Here is a 19,581-nt window from a genome sequence, read left to right on the forward strand (position 1 = left end):
ACACGACTTGAGAAGCTGGTAGTATTTCTCCCCACTGTAGGTTGTCGGTTCCAAGTCTCTGTGGAATTCCTCTCCGTACACGTCAACCCACAGGGGATTCAGATGGTTTCCGAAATAGCCCGATGGATGGGTGGCGGTGTTCTGTAGGCCCATACTCCAGTAGGTGTTGACGCGCTTTTCAAATGGACTTGCCTGAGGCTGAGCTATAAGTTCATTCCATCCCGAGATGAAGAGGTAGTCTGGACGGGCAGCAAGAGCGGCTTTCATCTGCTTCTTGAAGGTCAACCCACTGAGAGCACCAGCAGCTTGCCAAGGAACGGAGGCATATCCGGTCTGAAAGGATCTTGCAACAGGAAACATCGACCCCAGAGGTGAGTTCCTACTCATGACTGGCGAACAGTCTGCATCCACCACGGATGTACTGTACTGGCCATGGGGACCCATACAGGGGCTCATCATTCGCCAGTATCCGTCTTGAGAATATTTCGTGGTTGGTAAATTGGCCCAATTTCGAACCACAGTTATACCATGGGATTCCAACTGACTTACATACCCAGAGTCAAGGTCGTGTGAAGCCACTGCATGGATGACTTTTCTTCCATTGTGTCTCAAGATGAGATCGTCGTAGGAGGAGTTCATGTAGACGTTGGTGAAGGCAGTTCTCCAGGAATTGTCTCCTTGGCTGAGGGGAAGCCAGGCAGCGATGTCCGGAGTGACTATTCCCCGTTCTCTCAGCTTCTTCCACTCTTCACAGAGGACCTCCAGAGGCCTGTATTCCAGTGTGTCAGCTTGAGCGTTCATTTTGCCAATGTTAGTCAGGTCGACCAAGATAAAATCGACACCCGCCTCGGTAATCTGTCTGGCGTGTCTTGTTAGAGTGGACGTAATGTTTGGGCAATCGGGAACATGGCCGGACTCTCCTGGTCGCTTACGGTAAATACAGTAGATCCCAGACAGAGGTTCAGTGTGGTAGTAAAACAGTTGTGAGTTGGCATGATACTTCTCTAGAATGTCATTAATCTTCAGCCGATGGTTGCTCCTGATCAGGTCCTCAATGGTGATAAGTGATCCGCCACTTTGTTTCACTGTCTGTTGCGAGTGGAAGGCGTAGGCATGCCATGTTGCGTAAAACATACCAACTCGGGGCAACGTCCTTGAAGGGACTCCCTTAGAAAGCGACTCAAGGATGAAACCAGTGCATGATACAGAGGCTAACGCCAGAGAGAAACATAACGGTAGTACTCTCATCTCCACAGTCGAGACCTGTCACTTGCGTGTCACCTCTTATCAAATTGTGTTTACAGCACTTGTGGGACATGCAGGCGTTGATTCATGGTTTAATCTGTATGATTTCTGTTATCTCAGTAACTCGGTCAGGAAGATTTTGACAGGAATTCATTGCTCTATTCACTCTTGACCTGCCTTGCCTCCATTATTTACAACCTCCTTCATACAGTTAGCTGGCTGCATGTTCAACGTTGATTATGCCTTTGTTGAATTGTTGAATATCCTTTGGGTTCTCTTGCAGCCTTCTTACTGACTCCAGCGGAAGGTCTGGGGGTCGATCCCCGGCCGCGTCTTACCAAAAGACGTTAAAAGATGGTACTTGTTGTTACCCTGTCTGGCGCATGGCATTTAGGGGCTAAAGCAAGGACTGGTCGGCTCAGAGTTAGTATACTATGTCTGAGTGGGGTATTCATGTTAAACTGCGGCATGGTATCTCAGTCTCACCCCCCCCCCCCCCCCCCCCCCCCCACACACACACACACACACACACGCGCACGCACACACACACACGCACGCGCGCGCGCGCGCGCACACACACACACACACACACACACACACACGACTCACACGTGCATGCGTCGCATTATAAGTGCAATAATCTTGGGCGCGCCGATAAACCCCATTTAAACCAGACTAGACGTTTACAAACATCCCCAGGATGTCAATACATGTAATAGGAGATATTTCTGAGTGACTGAGTTGGGTTAACGCCGCTTTGAACAGTATTCCAGTTATATCACGGCGTGTCAGCTTAATGTGGGAGGAAAGCCCGAAGTGAAGCAGGTCTCTGACGTTTACCACTTTAGTGAAACCCATGAACACGGGTTTAGTGCTGTCGTCACTGCTTTCGAGCGTCAAGTGCGACCCTACTACAGTTACTAAATGTATTGCCGTTCCTGGTCATCATGGTCAATTACGCCATGACTTACCCACTCGCCTTGTTCGCAGCGGCTCGGCTCCGTCAAGGAGTGATTGGTCTAACGACGCTTACTCCAAGTGGTCTCTATCAGCATTCATACTCGCATAATAAAAAAACGCAACACCAGCTTTTTACTCACATAGTTTTACTTCCTCTCAGACCATCTATTAATACAGGACAGGATCAGACCGGCCAGACTCCCACTAAATGGGGAAAACTTAGAACGATCGGGATTCGACTCGATCGATTGCAAACTCCGCTCTCCTCTCCTAATGTTGAAGATATCATTTTATAGTGTTCGGGCCTAGCCTGTCTTTGTCACATGTCACACTACCTCATTTTGATTCGTTAAAAGTTAGATCTGACCATGAACTCATGTGTGTCGTAATCGGAAAAATACAGAAGCCTACGTGCCAGATTGCTCATCTCTCTATTGATTTTGTGACTCGCATCCGGAAGCTACAAATGAAATATACCTTGTAACTCTCTATTTGTTTCATTAACTAATGGACGATAACTAGGAACCAATCCAATGATAATTATGAAATGTCCAGAATACCTTGTGATAAATGTGAAATGTCTTTTATCTATTGATTCCTTTCGAACTAAAGTTCTGTCACAAACTATATCTAATGCAACTCCTTATTGCAGCTATAATGGTTTTCTTTGTTACCATTTTCTAATGTTTTTGAGATGCATTTTTAACCTTATAACAGTGCTGACAAACCTAGAAAAATCATCGTGGCGAACCGGGATTCGAACCCACGATCATAGTTTCTAGCGTGTCAAAGGGAAGATATTTCTGAATAATGATTGGTGTTTCAGGAAATATTATTCGGTCCATATCAACATATTCAGTGTCTATTATAAATATAATTCATATAATAACTGTTACCACATGTCTGTCACAGTTCAACATTCATACCCCACCCAGACACATTATACTGACTCCTAGCTAAACAGTCCTTGTTTCAGCAACTTAATGTCAAGCGTATGACGCGGCCGGGGTTTGACCATCGGCCTCCGCTCCGCGGACAGACACTCTAATCCTCTGTAGCTAGACCATGGATGCAAGCTGTTATCCGTGTGTATCACATTAATGTGTACTATCTATTCAGGCATTTCATATGTTAAATTTTAATATCATTTTTTACCTGCCCGTGTGGGTCCGTTACAGGCTACCACGTGATATTTATCTGTATTGAGGCATCCGTCATCACAACATCTACTATCAACATCTGCATCTCACACCTGCCTCTGAATGTTATACCAAATTAAAAAGGTTCGACGCCGAAGCAATATTATTAGAAGTTACTCATCCATCGTCTTATCATATATAACCGGATTTAACATGCTGATCATTTAATGGCCGTCTGATTTAAGTAACTTACATTTAACAAAACCTTCAAAACTACCTGGGGCGTAAGGAAACATTTTATACACAAATGCACTTTTCAATGCATATCGACTGATTCATAACCACATGACATCCAGTACATGCTTGTATGACATGACATTTTGAGTCGACCCCATGGTAAAGGCTGATGTTATATCTTGAAAAGGCAATCGACATTAATACACGAACACGGATATTCCAAGACCAGTGTTTGAATAGGCCCACAGAGAACAACAGTGCAGCAGCTCCGCCCTGGGGAGCATACAGGCTATATATGTATATGACTTAATGAGCTCGTGTGTAGTTAAAAAAACAACACATAAAATTCCACGGAAAAATCTAGCTTTGTAATTTTTCCCTCAGTCTTGGCAATTTGAGCTCGGGAGATATTGGAATCATGTGGACTATTTTATTTCACACGATCCAGCAGATAGTATAAATTTAAGCCTCAGTCTTTCCTTCATGATTCCATCTTAACGGGTTCCACAAAAAAGCTTGCTGATAGCCCTTTTCACCATCAGACTTGGCGATTTGAGCCCGGGAGATATTGGAATGATGTGTGGGGTATTTCATCTAATAATCATAAAACGAAAGTAGGTACACACATATTAGCGATACTTTTTGTCTCTAGGAACTTGGAGTCAATAGAGTAATTTGAGGCGGGACGTTTTGTAATCAGGCGGGCGGGATGAAAACTATTAATTACTTTTTCATGGCCTAAAAAAGCGAATATGATGTCGTGACAAGTTCGTTTTAAACGCTCAAACTTGGTCGGTGTGAATTGTGTTTTAATGAATGTCCGTGTATAATACGTCATGGAGAAACTCAATGGCCTGTGATTGTTACTGTAACTGACGGTGTAGCCGCGAATAGCTGCAATACTGCTGATGCGGCTTTAAGCAATATTTACTCACTCACTGACTGTGATATTATTTTCCCAGCTTATTAAACACTTTAATGTTTTCACTATCCTTTGACATTCATGCACATAATGTCCATTGCTAACCTTACATTTGAGTCTTTTATTGCTGGTTTTTTTAAGTTGAAGATAATTCCCTATGTTTTAATACTTTAAAGAACTTCTGCCACATGTATGACCAAAGGTTTTAAACACATGTTGTATATCAAGTGTATTTAACATATACTCTGAAAAGTTCATTATGTATTTCTTTCTGACTATAAAAATGAAGCCGAATATGATATTGGGCCAATTTTTGAAAAACCTTTTTTTGAAAACCCTCAATGGTGCCAAAGTGGCATCCATTAGTTTATTTATATGCAGTGTCTGAACAAATGAAATCATGCAAAAACAACTGTGGGACCTAAATTGCAAGGTCGTGTCAACATTCTGCCGGACTATTTTGTTGAATTATATTGAGCATGTTGAGGGTTTTAATTGAAAGTACTAACGAAACTGGAACAACGGGAGGGGAAAAGCATGACCACACGGTCATGTGCCTTGACCTTATGCTATTACGCATGCGCAGGTACAGCGAGAAAATGAATTGTCTCGATCTCGCTTTCTCGCGATTTCGTTTTTTTCGTGGCCTGATTTGACAAGTAGAGATTGCGAGATTTTACATCATGTCCAAATGTCCCATTCTCGTGTCCACTTTGGACTAAAAGAGCTATTTGCAAAAACACACGAGAATGCGAGATCGCCAAATTAAGATTGGCCAAATCTCGCGATCTCGCATTCTCACACTTTTGGGGATATTTGTAGCTCGTTTCCAAACGTCGCGATCGCGAGAATGTGAGATCACGAGATTGTCCCTTACATTATTCTATAGGTTGGGTCAAAGAGTTGCTCAATTTCAAATGTAAATAAAAGCGCAACACATTTCCATAATTATGAGAAAATTCTGCTTAAAGTAGATGCAATTCCGACTATAATATCAGCATGTGTTTATTGATCACAATGAAATAGTGATGATACCAGGTGTTCGCAAAAGGATCTAAGATCTGCCTTTTTGACATATTTTGTATGTCGTAAAAAAGTCAGTTTCTCATTCACAAAAATACAATTGATACAGGTCCCTGTATCCCTCCTTGCTGATGCGGTCTTCTTCCTAGCTGATGCTGTGTCCCTCCTAGCTGATGCGGTCTTCCTCCTAGCTGATGCGGCGTCCCTCCTAGTGTCCTGGCTGATGCATTGTTCCTCCTAGTCCCCTAGCTGATGCGGTGTTCCTCCCAGCTGATGCATTGTTCCTCCTAGCCTCTTAGGTGATGCGTTGTTCCTCCCAGCTGATGCGGTGTCCCTTCTAGCTGATGCGGTGTCCCTCCCAGCTGATGCGGTGTTCATCCTAGCTGATGCGGTGTCCCTCCTAGCCTCTTAGGTGATGCGTTGGTCCTCCTAATCCCCTAGCTGATGCGGTGTTCCTCCTAGCTGATGCGGTGTCCCTCCTAGTCCCCTAGCTGATGCGGTCTTCCTCCTAGCTGATGCGGTGTCCCTCCCAGCTGATGCGGTCTTCCTCCTAGCTGATGCGGCGTCCCTCCTCGTCTCCTGGCTGATGCATTGTTCCCCCTAGCCTCTTAGGTGATGCGTTGTTCCTCCTAGTCCCCTAGCTGATGCGGTGTTCCCCCAAGCTGATGCGGTGTCCCTCCTAGCAGATGCGGTGTCCCTCCTAGCTGATGCGTTGTTCCTCCTAGCTGATGCGGTGTCCCTCCCAGCTGATGCGGTGTCCCTCCTAGTCTCCTGACTGATGCATTGTTCCTCCTAGCCTCTTAGGTGATGCGTTGGTCCTCCTAATCCCCTAGCTGATGCGGTGTTCCTCCAAGCTGATGCGGTGTCCCTTCTAGCTGATACGGTGTCCCTCCTAGCTGATGCGGTGTCCCCCCTAGTCTATTGTCTGATGCATTGTTCCCTCTAGGCTCTGGATGCTGCTGTCTCCCTCCTCGTCTCCTAGCTGATGCGTTGCTGCCCCTAGGCTTCGGCTGATGCATTGTCCCTCCATGCTGATGCAGTGTCCCTCCATGCTGATGCGTTGTTCCCCTTAGGCTCTGGCTGATGCATTGTCGCTCCTAGCCTCCTAGATGATAATCCTAGCCTCCCAGTTGACGCGGTGTTAATCCTAGCCTCCTAGCTGATGCGGTGTTAATCCTAGCCTCCCAGTTGACGCGGTGCTCCGCCTAGCCTCCTAGGTGATGCGGTATTAATCCCAGCTGATGCGGTGTTCCTCCTAGTCCCCTAGCTGATGCGGTGTTCCTCCTAGCTGATGCGGTGTTCCTCCTAGCTGATGCGGTGTCCCTCCCAGCTGATGCGGTGTTCCTCCCAGCTGATGCGGTGTTCCTCCTAGCTGATGCGGTGTTACTCCCAGCTGATGCGGTGTTCCTCCTAGCTGATGCGGTGTCCCTCCTAGTCACCTGGCTGATGCATTGTTCCTCCTAGCCTCTTAGGTGATGCGTTGTTCCTCCTAGCTGATGCGGTGTTCATCCTAGCTGATGCGGTGTCCCTCCTAGTCTCCTGACTGATGCATTGTTCCTCCTAGCCTCTTAGGTGATGCGTTGGTCCTCCTAATCCCCTAGCTGATGCGGTGTTCCTCCCAGCTGATGCGGTGTCCCCCCTAGTCTATTGTCTGATGCATTGTTCCCTCTAGGCTCTGGATGATGCTGTCTCCCTCCCAGCTGATATATACACACATTATATATATATAAGGTATATTTCAAGTTAAATTTTTGGCTACATTTCATTTCTATGTGTTACTTACATGTACTTCAGATTTTTTATTTAAGAGGCAAGCCAAATTTTTTTCTTAATAAGACAGGTCAAGCACAGCAACAGGATGTGTTCTCCGTATTTCTCCGTAAATAGGTCATATTGTTGCATCACATTAAGATAAAACCTATAAATACATTTAACTAGCAGTGAAAAGAAGGAACTGTTTTGTGAAATGCAACAGGGGAACTTATGTGAAAAGGATCTCATGTTGAGTGCACTCATAGCCCGGACATGGTCTATTCCAGCAGTTTCATTGCATCACATGATACAAGCACCTGTACAAGCTCCGGGATCAATTCACTACATGTGGCCTATTTAGCTGAAGCAGTTCGTTGTGCAATGTTGCTCCCCTTAGTCGTGCCAGGATCCAATGATCGGAGATTCCAATATATGTTCATGAGATCTGTTTATGATTCAACATATGATTATGTATCGTTTAAAATGTCAAAGCCAGAGAATAATCAGTTTCGAACTATATCTTCCGTAACAGATTCCATGGAGCGAAAAATGCACACAAGTGATGACAATTATCAATCAGTCAATCAATCAATTTGGTTCAGTCCTTTTAGGCCTCAGGCCTTTGTGTACAATCGTTATGGTACGGGCGGAATTACAGTACCATACATTTCTGATGAAAATTATATGAATGGATCACTGACAATAAGTGCGGTGCCAGAAGCACCCGCTACACTCACAATTGTGTTTTGTTGTTTAATGCCACACAGTTAGGTGACACGACCATTCGTAGAGTGAGTGAGGGAGTTTGCTTCTCCAATAAATTGTTCATTTGAATTAGCGTGAATCGTCGTCAACTACTACACACTACACACAACCATATTACCACATGCCACGTGTCTCATCATCTAGTATACACAATCATATTACCACATTAAAGGGCTAAAAGAAGGTCTGGTCGGCTCGGAAGCAGTATACTGTGTCTGAGTGCGGTATTCATGTTAAACTGCGGCATGGTATCCCGGTGGGCTATAAATCGGCATCAGTCCGACTAGTACAAGCAGCCACACACACACACACACACACACACACACACACACACACACACACACACACACACACACACACACACACACACACACACACACACACACACACACACACACACACACACACACACACACACACACACACACACACACACACACACACACACACACACACACACGTGTCTCATGTGTGCACACTACCATATTACCACATGTCACGTGTCTCGTCATCTAGTATACACTACACACAACGATATTACCACATGTCACGTGTCTCGTCAGCAAAGAGGGTTTGGGTGATCCTGGCACAGTCACGCTGGTAAGGCTCATCATCAGCTCAGGGCCCTTGCCCCCTCTATACGCAGCCCAGACAGCGAATGGGACTTCTTCTCCCAGGAAGCGCTGTCTAGTCGAACCCAACCAGAACGTTTCAGAGAATGTGAAGACTCCCCAATACTGCAACCTTCTTACCCAGGTTGTCAGAAGGGCTGTATTCCTGGCAGCAAACCCGGGTACTCCCCCAATGTCAGTCAACAGGTGGGGAGGCACCAAACCTAAGGCAACGAGAACAATGGGGAGTCGGACACCATGGCACTTGGGATGCTTTTTGATATTTCGTAAACGAGGTCCGCATATTTGCCATGTTTTCCCTTCATCTTGTCAATCACCGTAGTGTCAAAGGGGACAGAGAATTCAATGATATAAATGTTTTCATTGGATTTATAAAAAAATCATAATCATCATCATCGTCGTCGTTGTTGTTATTACTATTAAATCAAAAATAACCAGAGATGGATATTATGATACATTCTTTATTTAATATTGTCTATTTGAATATAGATAGATTTGTTCATCAGCCCAAATGAATATACATTCTATGTATTTTATATTTTATATAAGTTCGTTTATAAATCATTTAATTCATGTTGCTAGTGACATGGTTGCTTGGTTGCGCGGTGAAAGGCTTACCTCTGTTTCAGCACAGACCTATCTCTCAAAACATGTCAGCAACACATTCGCATGCAGACATGAAACCCCGCCCACGTCCTCAACTGTGCGAGCACCAACATCAACCCCACCCAACCCTACCACACCCACTCATCAATCTCATCCAGTGAGTACCGACACGCTTTCCTCTTTAATAAGTATCATTCGAAATTGAATCTTAAACATTCTAGTATTGAAATGAATAAAATAAACACATTTTTGAAACCAACAGTTAAATTACATATTAAAATATTGTATTCACTGATAAAGTCATTGAAGCAGAACCAGGGCACTCACGTGATTTTATGAATATGCATCAGATGATGTAGACATTACGTGCTGCTCAGCCAATCGGAGAGTAAAACGCTCAGATAAATACGTGTCTGTATCTTTAGGGGGTATATAACGGGTGTTGAATACTGTTCTGAGTGATGTTTCCTGAAAGTAGAAGAAAGATCACACGGAGGTAAGGTATGCTCAATATATAGCTCTATAGTATTTTCCAGACTTTACTTGTTATGATGTGATAATGTTTGGTCAAATCGGCCTTTTGGTTTTTGTTTTTAACATCACAAGTTATACTTAGGTACTATTACAAGAATCATATAAAAGAAGGGCTATTTTCTATACATTAGGGTGAGACGGAAGAGAGCAAACATTACTGTAACGTACTGAAAAGAAAAAGAGCATTATATGCAAGACATAACGGTAAACATGTTAGAAGTAGAAAAGAGCAGTATCCTGTAATATATGCTCGACAAGAAATGCATCCTGTATATCCGAAATAAACTTATATATAAATATTCCAATTTAACTTATCCTACAAATTACGGTAAACCAGCGTAAAGCGAGAAAGAACTGTATCTTGTGTGTTTTAACTTTTCCTATACATTACGGCAAACCAGTGAGAAGCGAGTAAGAACTGTATCATGTATGTCTTAACTTATCCTATTCATTACGATAAACCAGTGAGAAGCGAGAAAGAACTGTATCCTGTATGTCTTAACTTATCCTATTCCTTACGATAAACCAGTGAGAAGCGAGAAAGAACTGTATCTTGTGTGTTTTAACTTTTCCTATACATTACGGCAAAACAGTGAGAAGCGAGAAAGAACTGTATCCTGTTAGTGTATGTCTTAACTTATCCTATACATTACCGTTAACCAGTGAGAAGCGAGGGAGAATTGTATCCTGTATATTATAACTTATCCTATACAATACGGTAAACCAGTGAGAAGCTAACAGAAGTGCGAATAATACAAAACCCGCTGTCTTTAGTAGCATAAGTTTCGAGTTTGTTAACTATACTGAACAAATATAGCTAGGGATCATGCATATTTTGGGGGATTTTTTTTGTAGACTGAGAACACAATTTCATAAAAAAATATTCCCCCAAATATTCATGATCCCTAACTGTTTTGTTCAGTATACTTTAAATATTTGCCCAGAGTCATGGATCCAAGGCTGCTCCTAATTCTCCTCGCAAACTCTCTGTGTCAAAGGGAGGGAACATTTGCAGTCCACCTCACTGGTCAACAGCAGGTTGCAGCTGAAATACAGAAAGATGAGGAGTACTTGGAAGCAGGTCAGTACCAACAATATGTCACTTGTCTGCTTCCACGATGTTGAAGTGTAATAGGGTCTAGACATGACGAACCAGGGCGGAAGAAACACTCACAAAATGTAGCTTTTGTAACAGCATGAACATATTTAGAAGCGGACGTGGATGTGGATGTGGATATTGATGCGGACAAGGATGTGGATGTGGACGTGGATGTGGATGTGGACGTGGATGTGGATGTGGATGTGGATGTGGATGTGGACGTGGACGTGGTTGTGGACGTGGACGTGGACGATGACGTGGACGTGGACGTGGACGTGGACGTGATTGTGGACTTGGACGTGGACGTAGTTGTGGACGTGGACGTGGACGTGGACGTAGACGTAGACGTGGACGTGGACGTGGACGTGGACGTGGATGTGGATGTGGATGTGGATGTGGTTGTGGATGTGGTCGTGGATGTGGATGTGGTAGTGGACGTAGACGTGGATGTGGACGTGTACGTGGATGTGGATGTGGATGTGGATGTGGGTGTGGACGTGGACGTGGACGTGGACTTGGACGTTGACGTGGATGTGGATGTGGATGTGGTTGTGGATGTGGACGTGGATGTGGACGTGGATGTGGACGTGGATGTGGATGTGGTAATGGACGTAGACGTGGATGTGGACGTGTACGTGGATGTGGATGTGGATGTGGACGTGGACGTGGACGTGGTTGTGGACGTGGACGTTGACGTGGATGTGGATGTGGACGTGGATGTGGTAGTGGACGTGGACGTGGTCGTGGACGTGGACGTGGACGTGGACGTGGACGTGATTGTGGAAGTGGATGTGGATGTGGATGCACTCCTCACCTTTACCACTTTCGCTTTGCACAAACATATTTCCGTTACTTCTGCTGTCAAACTTTAAAGAGAAAAATCAATAAAAAAATCAGAAATGTTTTATCACTAATCACGCATGACACTAACAAATGCAGTTAAAGACATGACACAAACATATGCAGTTAGATTAAATAGATTAAAAGGGCAGAAAAGTCCATCACCTTACATTTCTCTGCTTCTAACTATCACGGGCAGTCCTCCTGTTTGTAACCTGTGTACTTCATGCATTTATGTTCACGTACTCATTGAGTGTACACGCCATAACGCCCATTGCTCAGGGTAATAGCTGCATCCACACAATGTATTATATATCTACAGACAAAAACATTATATACATTAAAATGATTTATCTAATGCATTATTTTTTTTATCTATGAGTAGTGTAATATGACATATGTACATACCTATTTTTTTGAAGACATTGTAATTATTTTTCGTATATGTGTCAGATGAAAAATACCGTACGCATTACATATCACGAGAAAGCGAGTTTTGTCTGACTTTCGCTTCATAATACTTGTTTATTAATTAAATCGAATGCCTTAGAAAAATCCACTAAAATCATAATTAAAAGAACCCTCTGGGATGTGTCAAACTTCATCAGGCTGAATCTGGCCAATGCGACCCTAGAGTACTTAATAAAGCAAATTCCAGAAGATAGGTATACATAACATGCCATAAAGCAAATCTTGGAAGAATGGAAAATCTAATATGTCACATGCAAGCTAAATCTGATGCATGCGTGCATGGCATTCAACCTCTAGGAACTGAATTTCTGTGATACTGCAGGTGTTGACCGACTCGGAGGGACGTCGACCTCGGAACAACACGCGTCCTTCACGTCAACAAAGCCGAAGTCAGTCACACTCGGTCAACTGTACAGGGCGAAACTATTTTCAGGAACACCAACTGTTGATGAGTAAGTTTTGTTCAAATTTTATTCCTTGAAGAAAACACATTTGGAGGATGATGAGGACAAGTTATTCAAATTCTACAAACAGACAACTCTTTTTGCTGGTTTCTGATGCCCCTTTAAAAGTCGACAAATAGATTATCCTCATGCAGGTTCTTTTTAATGCGAAATTATGATCATGAATTTTCGATATACGTCAGTAGCGGCTGTCCCAAATCTGTCGCGTGTAATGCCAACGACATGTTCCGGTCAGCGAATGGCAGCTGTAACAACCTTGAAAACCCTGACTGGGGACAAAGCTTCATCGCCTTGAGAAGGTTCCTTCCACCACAGTATGCCGATGGTGAGTTTGTATGTTTGACTCTGTGTGTGTGTGTGTGTGTGTGTGTGTGTGTGTGTGTGTGTGTGTGTGTGTGTGTGTGCGTGTGTGTGTGTGTGTGTGTGTGTGTGTGTGCGTGCGTGCGTATTCCTTTGCTTAAGCTGCCTGTCTACTCCAGTCGTGTCAAGCCCTTCTCTTAAAAGGCTTCAGTTTTCTGTATTTGTAGAACGTGCACATGCAACTTCTGACCCGATATCAAGTTATGTGCAATTGATATGTTTATGATACTCCTTTATCGACCTTTATCCCAGTGTTTCTGTCACAGATAATCAATTGTTTGCCTAGTCATGCATAAACATTTGTATCCAGTCAATATTATTACCGCCGATAACCTGTATATGCAGCATTGGAGTCCTCGCCGTTGAAGTTGGCCATGCATCTGTCTGCAGGTATATCTTTACCACGAACAACCGGAAGTGACGGAACCCCACTTGTAAGTCCTCGTCTGGTGAGCACCACTCTGCATACTGCTGACGTCGACGCCACGTCACAGAGTGACGTCACACACATGGTCATGCAGTGGGCTCAGTTTCTGGATCATGATTTCGCTAGCACTGCAGTGGAACGAGGTCAGTTGAAGTTATAAATTATTATGTAGAGCTCAAATATGAAGTCTGGAATAGGTTTACTGTGTGTACACATATCATTACGTTAACTGAAATATATGTGACATCTATGAAATGCATGACTGTAAAAATGAAAACAATAACAAACAAATCGGTCTCAGGTCCAGATGGAGCCACCATCATCTGCTGTGAAGATGACGTCCCTGAAGGAATCCCTCTTAGCAGCCTCAACCTCACTGACAGGTAGACAGCAATAATCTGGAACTTCTATTTTTTATGTCAAATGATTATGCTCCTGTTTAGAAGTTAATGGTTGATGTTTGTATACAAACGATGAATACTAGTATATCACTAAGATGCTGAGATGTAATACAATCGTTTTCATAGATGTGCAGTTATGAAATATATGTCAGTCTCTACCATGAAGTTATTAAAGATATTCACAATTATTGTTATCCTCTTTTTCTTTCAGACGCCAATGTTTTCCGATTCCAGTTCCAACAGGAGATCGCAGGTTCAACCGCACCTGCCTCAACTTTGTCCGCTCAGTACAGATTGCCAACGCAAGCTGTAACTTAGGTGAGTACAACTCCACATTGACATGGCAAAAGAAATTGATGCGGTACGAGGCTTTAGGGGTAAAATGTGAGAGTAGGGTGGTTGGGATGAAGTGGTGTAGAGTGAAGATCGAGGAGCAAAGGAGTGCGGGTTTAGGTGGTGGGAAAGTGTTGAAAGTTGAGGTGGTGGAAGCGAAGGAAGCGAGATAAGGTGGAAAATTCGAATGGCTCGAGTTGAGGTAGACGAAGGAGCGTGTAAGTTGAGGTGGTGAAAGTGAAGGGTTTGAGTTGAGGTGATGGCAGCGAAGGGTTCCAGTTGAGGTGGTGGAAGAGAAGGGTGTGAGTTGAGGTGGTGGAAGCGAAGGGTTCCAGTTGAGGTGGAGGAAGCGAAGGGTGCGAGTTGAGGTCGAGGAAGCGAAGGGTTCCAGTTGAGGTGGTGGAGGGTGCGAGTTCAGGTTGAGCAGTCGAGTTGAGATTGAGGGAACGAAGAGTTCGAGTTGAGGTGAAGTGTGCAAGTTGAGGTGGAGGAGGCGAAGGGTGCGAGTTGAGGTGGTGAAGGTGAAGGGAGCGAGGTGAGGTGGAGATGGTGAAGGGTGCGAAATGAATTGGAGGAAGCGAAGGCTGCGAGTTGAGCTGGAGGAGTCGAATGGTGCTAGCTGAAGTGAAGGACGTGAAAGGTGCGGGTTGATTTGAAGGAGCAAAGGGATGCGAGCGTAGTGTAAAAGGAGGTTGAAGGGGATATTTTTGAGGGGGTAGCTTTAAAAGCTGTCATGGGAGTCATTATAGGGGAAAAATAGAGAGCAAAGGTATGGGTGGTGGTAGTTGTTCGGAGGACCGAGGGGTGATGGCAGTTGATAGGGTTTTGATGTGGTAAGGACAAAACTGAAGGTGGTGGAATTGGAGGAGGTGTTCGAAGCAATATAGGTGATGACAACATTTTTAACAATGATGGGTCTGGAGTGGTGTAAATAAAAGAGGTATGGGTTATGAGAGAGGTCGAATAATTGAAATGGAAGGTTTCAAAGCCTAGTCACGTGTTTGAGGTGCTGGATTTCACAAAGGTTGAGTTTGGGTTAGGTTGGCGGTGTGATTACAATGACCGTGGTAGTAAGTACCTGACCAGTTCACAAATACTAATGACATTTATTGTCTTGATAAAACATCATTAAATATTATACATATTCATGTAGCCCCAGGAGAGCAGCTGAACCAGCTGACAGCCTATGTGGATGCATCCCAGGTGTATGGCTCCACACAGGAGGAACAGGACGAACTCAGGGCTCACACGGGAGGTATGGCACACATACATACATGAAGTGCTACACAAATTCTTCCATTGTACTATTATTGGAAATAAAAGGGACAAAACCATTTTCATGATAATAGGAAATCTCTAGTATATGTCGATAGTGCTTATGAATTGCTATGAATCGCTATCAAATAGAGTTGATACCTAGTGGCACCCATAACAAACAAATGCAAAGGCAAGTCATTTGTTAACCTGAATAACAAGAGAACATATGGTACAAGTGTAATTCGGCAATCGCTGGTGCATCTAAACTGGAAATGACCACAACATAAATATTTTGGAAAACTGTAACCTTGATTAAGCAACCATATTACGCTCTTTCTAATCATTGTAGAAAGAGAATGTCAATTGAACCCCCAAAAGATGTGAAATGTAGAAATTATAGACTAACGAGACAGTTTGCTTTCAATAGTTTAAAGCATCTAACTTATGAGCTAATTAGTGTTTGAAAAAGTACATGGGCTCCGTCAAAGGCTCCCGATAGTCAAACAAGGGTTCTGATGTTTGCTACTGTTGGCTTATCATCAGTGACAATTAAAACTGAAGCGTTCATCATTTACCAGTTTGCAAATACTAATATGCACATGTTTTTTCTACTTGTACCGTATTTCAGGATTGCTAAGAACATCCTTTATGAAGCCAGAACTGTTGCCTAGAAACCCTGTTTTGGATTGCATCACATTCACTGAACCCAACTTTTGTTTCAGGGCAGGTATGTAATTGTTTATTCATGCAGGGCTTTTGGGTAGAAGTGTAGTGGAATCTGGTTACACTGAAGTCAGTAGACACTGACGTGTCTAGCTGAGACAGCAGTATCATTTAGAAACTTGGTCAGGTGATCAATGTGTATTCAATGTATACAAAGTTCTGCATCGGGTCCATCTAAATTACTCAGCTTCCATCAGACGCATTATTGATTGATCTACAGAAGTGATTCATATGTGTTCTGTTCACCAAGATATCTTCATTAGCGAGTAAAACTGTATACTGCCATGATAAAGTGAGTATAACATACTATTACTATTATAATTATATATTACCTTCACTGAGAACGCCAGAAGCGTAACTCATGCCATTTATTATTTATGTACAGGTGACGAGAGAGTGGACGAGCACATGTCTCTGACAAGTATGCACACCATCTGGCTGCGGGAACACAACAGAGTGGCCAGGAGGCTTGCACATATCAACCCACACTGGGATGATGAGCGTCTGTTCCAGGAAACCAGGAGGATTCTGGGAGCCATGATACAGCACATCTCCTACGCCGACTTCCTTCCCCTCGTCCTCTCAACCAAGTTTCTCATCAAGTTTGGGCTCCGACCATCGACTGGTCCTGTTAATATATACAATGTCAGTATTGATGCCAGTGTTCGCAATGCCTTTGCTACAGCTGCCTACCGCTTCGGCCACTCTATGATAAGATCCTTCTTTAGTCGTCCAAACAGGAGGTTTAGGGGTGGAGAAGATCTCCGACTTAGAGACTCATTTGGAAACACATCCATTATTCTTTCATCCGCTGGTGATGCTGTAAACGAACTAACAAGAGGGCTGCTGGTTGATAGGGCCAATTCTGTGGACAGACACATCACCCCTGAAGTTACAGACTTCCTCTTCCCAGATGCTGAAGGTAACAGTCTCGATCTGATGTCTTTAAACATTCAACGTGGCCGCGACCATGGCCTACCAGGGTACAATGCTTGGCGGAGGTGGTGTGGACTCCCAGAAGCTGAAAACTTCTCAACCAGCCCTGGAGGTCTTGTGGATCATCCGAACGATGCTGCGGCTTCTCTACAAGTGTTGTACAGGTACGATGGTGTTCGGACACAGACTAGATATTGCTAAGTGTGAGAGACATCGAAGGGTACGGGAGAGGTGAAAGATTAGTGTCAGATATAAGGACGGGAATGGTGTCCTTACACAGCTGAAGAAATTAAAGGTGTTTTAAGTTTATGTCTGTATATATAATTGATTGTTTTGCAGATCTCCTGATGACATTGATCTGTTCTCTGGAGGCGTGTCAGAACGTCCAGTTGATGGGGGACTATTAGGGAACACTTTCTCTTGTATTGTCGCCCGTCAATTCGAGCTCTTGAAGATCGGTGACAGATTCTGGTATGAGACGGATGATGCGGATGTCGGGTTTACCCAAAGTATGTATTTTTATATTCTCAACACACAAATATCTGCCATGACGTTCTGATACTAAAGCTGTGTTGGTTTAAGTGTAGTTCACTGAAGTGCTTTATGCATTTACACTCTTCTATTAGAACAGCTCGCTGAAATCCGTCAAACGTCTCTCTCTCGCGTGGTCTGCGACAACACCGACACCAACAGGATCCAGCCTGACGCCTTCAGGAACGCTGGACCAGGGTGAGTAAAGTATGCCCAGCTTCTAAATATTTCACGCTTTACCTGAACAAAGTGTCCGGACATACAAACTTCCCCTGACCAAAGGGGGCACGGGTGGCCCGGTCGTCTAAGGCGCCACGATTCGCTGTGCAGAGTTGCGTCCCTTGGGCACGCCAGAAACCTATGATTGTGGGTTCGAATCCCGGTTCGCCCCGATTATGTTTCTAGGTTTGTGGTTTTCACTAAAGTGGTAAACGTCTGAGACCTGCATCACTTCGGGCTTTCCTCCCACATTAAGCTGACACGCCGTGATATAACTTGAATAATGTTAAACGCGGCGTTAAACCTAACTCACTCACTCACTCACTCCCCTGACCAAAATGCATTCTGCGTGAAACAGAGCAATAGGGTAGCCTGGTGGTTAACCCAAAAGCCCGGGTTTGATTCACCACATGGGTACAATGTGTGAAGCCCATTTCTGGTGTCCCCTGCTGTGATATTGCTTGATTTTGCTGAAGGCGTAATGAATATACTTACTCCCTCACTGTGTGTTACAGGAACCGGATCAGATTTTGCAATCGGCTGCCAAAAGTGGATCTGTGGGAGTGGCAAGACTCAGAGGGCATGTGTGGGCCGGGGTGTGCGTTTCGGCAGTGGGGATCCTGGGGTCCTTGTGTGATGGGGTGTCGCTTCAGAAGTCGGGTGCGCAACTGTAGGACGTGCAGCCATGGGAGCCTCTTCCAGTCACGAAGGTGTGGCTTGCATGTCAGGAATAGATACACACGTAGTTGTAACCGCCTGTATTGGTACCTGAGGCTCTGGTATGAAACATGATCTCTTATCAATCTAATCATGTCTCGCAGCGAAATAAAGAAACTATTTCATAACTCCAGTTGTTGCATTATTCTTTGCACGAACAATGAGAATATATATGTTGAAGGCCTCTTATAAAAATAATAATTATGTAAGCACTGCATACTTTTTTTTATCAAAGAACATTGGCCAAAAAGAAGACTGACCATTTACAACTCCTCTAATAACATATTAACCATTTTATGTAATCATCACCACTTTAATTGTTAACTCGGGAAGAAGTCTGCCCAAACCACCCATCAGTATTATCAACTTTTGGCTTTAATAGGTTCCATTCCTCTCTTGTACTGGATTCCAAAGCTTCATATAAAGACATTCAAAGATTGCAGTGTACAGAAAATGTATCACCAAATATCTGTCTCAATGATTAACGATAATCTAACGATACAATGAGTGAGTGAGTGAGTTGGGTTTAACGTCGCTTTTAACAGTATTCCAGTTATATCGCGGCGTGTCAGCTTAATGTGGGAGGAAAGCCCGAACTGATGCAGATCTCAGACGTTTACCACTTCGGTGAAACCCACGAGCACGGGTATGGTGCTGACAAACCTAGAAACATAATCGGGGCGAACCGGGATTCGAACCCACAATCATAGGTTTTTGGCGTGCCCAAGGGACGCAACTCTGCACAGCGAATCGCGGCGCCTTAGATGATTGGGCCACCCGTGCCCCCGATACAATGAAGAAGGGCATTCTTAATATTCAAAGAAAGTATTTGAGACAAGTGGAATTAATACCATGTTGGTTCTCAAAAGCTCAAAGGATTTGCGTGATGCTGCGCGCCAGTCAGGGTAACAACAGGTGCCATATTGTAACGTCTTTTGGTATGACGCGACTGGGGGTCGAACTCATATCTTCTGCTCTCCGGGCAGAC

The 19,581-nt window shown here is 44.0% G+C and overlaps 1 protein-coding gene across 3 annotated transcripts; it reads left to right on the forward strand.

Moving 5' to 3' along the window:
• Positions 1–9,677: 9,677 nt before the first annotated feature.
• LOC124123258 (peroxidasin-like) lies at positions 9,678–18,721 on the forward strand. 3 transcript variants are annotated; one of them, XM_046486572.2, is made up of 13 exons: positions 9,678–9,777; positions 10,760–10,896; positions 12,548–12,677; positions 12,872–13,014; positions 13,440–13,619; positions 13,778–13,859; positions 14,089–14,195; positions 15,364–15,465; positions 16,096–16,194; positions 16,576–17,290; positions 17,466–17,635; positions 17,753–17,855; positions 18,392–18,721. In XM_046486572.2, the coding sequence occupies exons 1-13, from the start codon at positions 9,743–9,745 to the stop codon at positions 18,666–18,668; spliced, it is 2,280 nt and encodes a 759-aa protein (XP_046342528.2). In that variant the 5' UTR covers positions 9,678–9,742; the 3' UTR covers positions 18,669–18,721. The 3 variants fall into 3 exon arrangements, with proteins under 3 accessions (XP_046342528.2, XP_046342544.2, XP_046342536.2); XM_046486588.2 differs by having other exon boundaries at positions 12,875–13,014; XM_046486580.2 differs by having other exon boundaries at positions 9,723–9,782.
• Positions 18,722–19,581: the final 860 nt, after the last annotated feature.

This window comes from Haliotis rufescens, unplaced genomic scaffold, assembly GCF_023055435.1.
Source record: "Haliotis rufescens isolate VD_foot unplaced genomic scaffold, xgHalRufe1.0.p SCAF_3, whole genome shotgun sequence".
NCBI classification, from domain to species: Eukaryota; Metazoa; Mollusca; class Gastropoda; order Lepetellida; family Haliotidae; genus Haliotis; species Haliotis rufescens.

Coding starts and splice junctions, on each gene's coding strand:
- LOC124123258 (XM_046486572.2), top strand. CDS start 9,743: ATGTTTCCTGAAAGTAGAAGAAAGATCACACGGAG. Junction 14,196..15,363: donor CAACGCAAGCTGTAACTTAG/GTGAGTACAACT, acceptor ATATTCATGTAG/CCCCAGGAGAGCAGCTGAAC. Junction 16,195..16,575: donor CAACTTTTGTTTCAGGGCAG/GTATGTAATTGT, acceptor ATTTATGTACAG/GTGACGAGAGAGTGGACGAG.